General features: G+C 36.3%; 1 protein-coding gene across 8 annotated transcripts in view; it reads left to right on the plus strand.

The window, feature by feature from the left end:
- Positions 1 to 6,107, plus strand: part of Mtf2 (metal response element binding transcription factor 2) — a 46,585-nt gene that overhangs the window by 23,748 nt on the left and 16,730 nt on the right. For all 8 annotated transcript variants that reach the window (XM_029545041.1, XM_029545039.1, XM_029545040.1 and 5 more), the window contains 4 exons: positions 300 to 448; positions 3,869 to 3,964; positions 5,016 to 5,084; positions 5,837 to 5,960. In XM_029545041.1, coding sequence (XP_029400901.1) covers positions 300 to 448; positions 3,869 to 3,964; positions 5,016 to 5,084; positions 5,837 to 5,960 — 438 coding nt within the window. The remainder of the gene's footprint in view (positions 1 to 299; positions 449 to 3,868; positions 3,965 to 5,015; positions 5,085 to 5,836; positions 5,961 to 6,107) is intronic.

Here is a 6,107-nt window from a genome sequence, read left to right on the forward strand (position 1 = left end):
TTTTTTTTTTTTTTTTTTTTTTTTTTTTTTTTTCTTTTTTTTTTCATTTTTTTTTTTTTTTTTTTTTTTTTTTTTTTTTTTTAGCTTTCTGATAATGGTGTGGGGATTAGGAGAGTAAATTGAAAGAATATAGTAAATACATTATTAATAACAGACCAGACAATATGGTATCATACAAGGTCAGAATGGAAATTATTTCAGAAGTGTCAGGAATTTTTAAAATCTAGATTTATAAATTAGAAAATTTGGTTAAAAAAGTTGACCTTCACTTTTTCAAATGTTTTCCCTCTAATATATAGAGGGGTGGTGCGCTTAAGAAAGGACCAAATGCCAAAGCATTGCAAGTCATGAAGCAGACATTACCCTATAGTGTGGCTGACCTTGAATGGGATGCAGGTCATAAAACCAATGTCCAGCAGTGCTACTGCTATTGTGGAGGCCCTGGAGAGTAAGTAAACACAGTTACTTAATGTTCTTTGATGTGATTTTTATTTCATGTATATGAGTACACTGTAGCTGTCTTCAGACACACTAGAAGAGGACATCAGATCCCATTACAGATGGTCTTGAGCCACAATATGACTGCTGGGACCTCTGGAAGAGCAGTCAGTGCTCTTTAACTGCTGAGCCATTTCTCCAGCACCTTAAACTTTTTATGAAGACCTCTTTTTCTTGCTGTTTGAGTCGTGGTCTTACTCTACTGGCCTCAGATTCTCAAAGCCTTTTCAAGAGCACTAGGGTTGCAGCTGCTATCACTGTTCCTGGTGTGGGAATGATAAGAGAATTGCAAATGTATTTTTCTCCTCTTCCTTCCCGTGATCTTTCTCCTTTTCTCTCCCTCCTTCATATGTCAGATATGCCATTATACTAAACCAGGGGAAAATGTATGCTATAGAGGCCTCCTTTGCCACTTTGAGTGTGAAGTTGACTCACTCAGTTCATTGGATATCATATCCCAACTATTAGTTCCTGTGTATGTGCACACACACATGCATGCACACAATTTTCAGAAGAAACTCCAGTGTAATTTTTAAAATATTTTACTGAAGAAATACAATATCCAGGTACTATACTAAAATGCTGTACTGGGTGTTCTATGTTTATTTTTTTTTAATTTATCTTAAAGGATTTTATATTTTATTTTAAATTATGTATATGTCTGTGTGTGAATAATAAGAGTCCAGTGCCAGAGAGGACATTGGATATTCTGGACCTGGATTTCAGGCAGTTGTGACCTTCCTAATGTGGGTGCTGGGAACAGAACTCAGTTCCTCTGCAGGAGCAATGAACTATTTCGCAGCCCCAAGTATCTTATATTTAAATGAGACTTAATAACTGAAGTATTGAGAACTAGGATATTTGAACTTTAATAAGTGGGGGTGCATAAAAGTTTTGTTTAATATTTAATATTCCGTTGCTATAGCACTCATCAATTATCACTAATTTTACCATCCTATAAGGTTGTAAAAGGAAATCATTTGATGTTGGCCATTCTAGTTAACATCACATCTTTAATTAAATCACATAATTTGAGCCATTTATTTATTCATTTATTCGTTGGTTTGGGTTTGGGTTTTTCAAGACAGGGTTTCTCTGTGTAGCTTTAGCTGTCCTGTAACTCTTGCTGTAGGCCTGGCTGGCCTCATACTCACAAACATGTGCCTAGAGCATAGCCAGGAATCATGGGCATAGCAGTTGTTTTGATTCTGTTTATACAACTAGTTGCTAGGCAAAAAGACATTTGTAAAGGTCTTACTGTTTTCAAGTAATAACCTGAGATAAAAATTCAGTTTTCACAGCTTTTAACTACCTGAATTAGGTACTATAGAGTTTATAACATGCTGAACTTGATTTTCATTATAATAAACAAATATAAATAGATACACTAAAATGTTAATAAACAGAAATCTCTGGCCATTTGGCATTTGGTCTAAACATTGGTACCTTGGTACTTTTTTTTTATCTTTTGTACGATACAGAGATTTGATGTGAAAAAGCAAAATAAACTATAGCAAAAAAGTTTCAGAGGCGATGGAAAAATGGTTCCAGGGGTTGAGAACTCTTCTAGAGGATCTTAGTTGTGTTTTCAGCAACCATATTGGTGACTCAAAATCAACTGTAACTCTGGGTCCAGGGATCCACACCCCTTTTTGGGCTTTGTGGGTATTTACATTCAACATGCATGTACCTACATACAGGCACACACATTTAAAAGGGGGTGATGCTAAAGAGATGGCACATGCTGCTTTTCAGAGGACCTGGATTCATTCCTAGTACCACTGGCATCTCATAGCTACCTTTACTCCAGTTGTGAGAGAACCTGCAAAGCACTGCATGCACATTATGTACAGATGGAGAAGCAGGCACCTACATATAGACATATTAAAAAAAGGTTTTTAAATTGCCAGGTTAGAGCCAGGCCTGGTGGTACATGTCTGTAGTTAATAGTTATTCAGGAGGACAAAGAAGGGTGATTGCTTCATCCTAGGACAGTAGTTCTCAACCTTTTTAGTGCAGCAACCCTTTAATACACTTACTTCCTCATGTCGTGGTGACCTCCCCATCACAAGTGTTTTTGTTGCTACTTCATTACTAAATTTACTGATGTTATGAATCATAATACAAATATCTGTGTTTTCTGATAGTGACCCCTGTGAAAGGGTCATTTGACTCTAAATAGGTTGTAACTTACAGGTTGAGAAGTGCTTGGCAGGCCAAGGCTTAGGGTTCACCTGTGCAGCAGTAAGAACCTAAGTTGAAAAAAAGTCTTTTTTGTGCCAGGCAGTGGTGGCACACGCCTGTAATCCCAGCACTTGGAAGGCAGAGGCAGGCGGATTTCTGAGTTTGAGGCCAGCCAGGGCTATACAGAGAAACCTTGTCTCGAGGGGGGGGAAAAAAAAAAAAAAGAGAGAGAGAGAGAGAGAGAAAAGAAAAAGAAAGAAAAAAGAAGGAAAGGGGGGGGGAGAAAAGGTCTCTTGTTTGTTTGTTTGTTTAATGTACGTGGGTACACCATTGTTCTCTTCAGAGACACCAGAAGAGGACATCAGACTCCATTATAGGTGGTTGATGAGCCACCAAGTGGTTGCTGGGAATTGAACTCAGGACCTCTAGAAGAGCAATTGGTGCTCTTAACCACTGAGCCATCTCTCCAGTCATGAAAAAAAGTCTTTTTAAGTAGTTGGATGTGGTTGTTATCAGGAATTCAAAGGCAACCTCAAAATGAGACTCAGAGAAAATGCAGAGGCCCGAGGATGTACCTGTCTAGCAGGCTTGAAGCCATGGATTTGATCCTTAACACCTTATGCATTCGGGAGGATAAGGCCCCTAGTTTTGAGGTCATTTTCAGTTTGAGGCTAGCCTGTGGTATGTGAGGCCCCATTTCAAAAACAAAAACAAAACACACACACAAAAAAACAAAATAAAAAGTACTATTTAGGTGTGTAGCTCATTGTTATTGTGTGTAAAAAAACAACCTCACTACAAAAAGCAAAAACCCTTGAATTTTGTGATTTGAGAGAGATCATAGATGTTATTAACTTGAAGTAGTAATTAAGCTTAAAGAACATCTAAATTTCCATAATAGAAGAGGAAGGATGAAATAATTGATATTACAAACCTTTATGAGAAAAATACAAATATTAGTATTTATGGCAGAAATATAATACTTCCATCAGAACTGTATTGGTTATCTATATATTTTCTTTTAATTTTTTGCCTTATCAGTAAGTAGTAAATTAGCTTACTAATGGTGCCATACACTTGTAATTCCAATATGGGGAGGCCAGGGGGATTGTGAGTTGGAGACCAGTCTTGTAGTGAAGTATTGTTTTAAAAAGAGTTAACTTCATTTCTTGTTTTTTTGTGGTAGCTGGTATTTAAAGATGCTGCAGTGCTGCAAATGTAAGCAGTGGTTTCATGAGGCTTGTGTCCAATGCCTTCAGAAGCCAATGCTGTTTGGAGATAGGTAAGAAGAGCATTAGAATTTTTTAATAATTGGTTTGTCATCGATGCTTTGTAATTGTGATTATTTTGCAGTTTCAGATTTCCAAAAATAATGTTGACAGTGATGTATTAAAGGGATCAATTCAGAGTGAACATGCTTTATATATATTTTTTCTATGCTTTTAAATATTCAGAAAGCTTTTAAGTATAGTCTCAGTGATAACATTTGTTTCTATTACGATACAGTTCTCAAAACTATTGTCATTGATTCCTTCTGTTCATGAAGCTCAGAGGAATACTGTGAGCATTGAAAGACCATAGGATCTTATTAAAAACAAATTGTATAAAGTTTGAAAACTTGTGAAGCAGTCATCATATACTTTCTATGCCAGGATATTAGGATAGGACAGTGAGCTCTGGGAAGAAAACCTAGAGAGATCGTTAAAGGTGGCTTACTGATCTCTTGGCTTAAATCTTGGTTTAAGTAAGGATAAATGTCCTTTTGACCTTGGTTGCTTTCCAGTTTATAGCTCCTTTTAAACATTGAGTGAAATCAGGGTTGGAGTTAGAAGTGTAGCCATCAAAGCCGGACATGGTGGCACACACCTTTAATCCCAGCACTCCAGAACAGGATTACATAGAGAAAGGCTTTCTCAAAAAAAGCCAAAGCAGCCAGGTGTGGTGGCACACTGTGGTGGCTCACGTCTTTAATCCCAGAGGCAGAGGCAGGCGGATTTCTGAGTTCGAGGCAAGCCTGGTCTACAGAGTGAGTTCGAGGACAGCCAGGGCTATGCCGAGAAACCTTGTCTCGAAAAAAACACACAAAAAAAGTAGCCATCAAAGATTTTGGCAGACATGAGCTATAAGAATAACTGGAGAATTCTCTAATGGTTAAAGAAATTGTCCCTTACCGCAGATAGGAATTGTTGGTTATTAGTGTCATAATTGAAATTGCATTTTGATTTGTATATCAGTTGTTAAATTATAAAGCTTTATATCACTTGCTGAGTATTGTCTGTAATCATTAGCTAGTTTGAATACTCAGTGTAAAACTTCTTTTCCCTGTTCTTTAGGTTTTATACATTTATTTGCTCTGTCTGCAGTTCTGGACCAGAATACCTCAAACGTCTACCATTACAGTGGTGAGCATGAAGTGTTCTACTTTCTAAAAAGTGTCATATCACATAAAACCTTCCATATGAACATTTTATTTATTCCATGAATAAAATTTTATTCTTTATACCTGTTTTTTATTCCTTTAGTAATCCTCATGGCTTCTACTGGCTTCAGGATTATCCATTTAACCATTATGTTAGTTAGGCTTCTGATTATGCAAGGTTGTAGATAGTACTTTCAGTTGTCTTTTATGCTCTTAAGTTTTTCTGTTTTCAGGTTTTTATGCCTTCAGAGTATTACATAAATTGGCAGTTTCTGCTTCAATGTAGTAATAATTTATTAGATATTTTTGAGATCTAATGTGTATACTATCACTTTATACATTTTTATTTGCTTTATTTAAGAACAGGAGATGCCTTAAATTGTGCCGATGGCACAGGCCCATTACTGTATAGTCTGCTTTGTGGTTTCCTTACAGTGAAACACAAAGGTCTTAATTATAAATCACTTTCTCCTATAGCCAGGTTTTTTTAAAATGCATTTAAGAAGTAATTGGGTGCGTTTTAGTTCATAATCTTTCCTGATAAGTTAAGCTAGTGGTTTCCAGTTTCTTCATATGTATCAGTTTGTTGTATAATGACTATGATTTAAGTTATTGACCACCTATCCACCTGAGCATGTCTCTTTGGTTGCATTACACTACTTTTATAAAGAAACTGATTTTTAAAAAAGTAATCAAGAACAGTTTTCATCTATTTTTATTATTTTTGGATTTCAGGGTAGATATAGCACACCTATGCCTTTACAACCTAAGTGTTATTCACAAGAAGAAATACTTTGATTCTGAACTTGAGCTTATGACATACATTAATGAAAACTGGGATAGATTACACCCTGGAGAGGTAGGTGGCTCAGAGCTCCTTGATGTCTATGCTTTGTTTTTGTGAAAAACTGAGAAGAGACATGAATAAGTCAAACAACTAAGGTTTCATTATTTATTTGTGTGTGTGTGTGTGTGTGTGTGTGTGTGTGTGTGTGTGTGTGTGTGT

Source organism: Mus pahari, chromosome 13, assembly GCF_900095145.1.
Source record: "Mus pahari chromosome 13, PAHARI_EIJ_v1.1, whole genome shotgun sequence".
Lineage (NCBI taxonomy): Eukaryota > Metazoa > Chordata > Mammalia > Rodentia > Muridae > Mus > Mus pahari.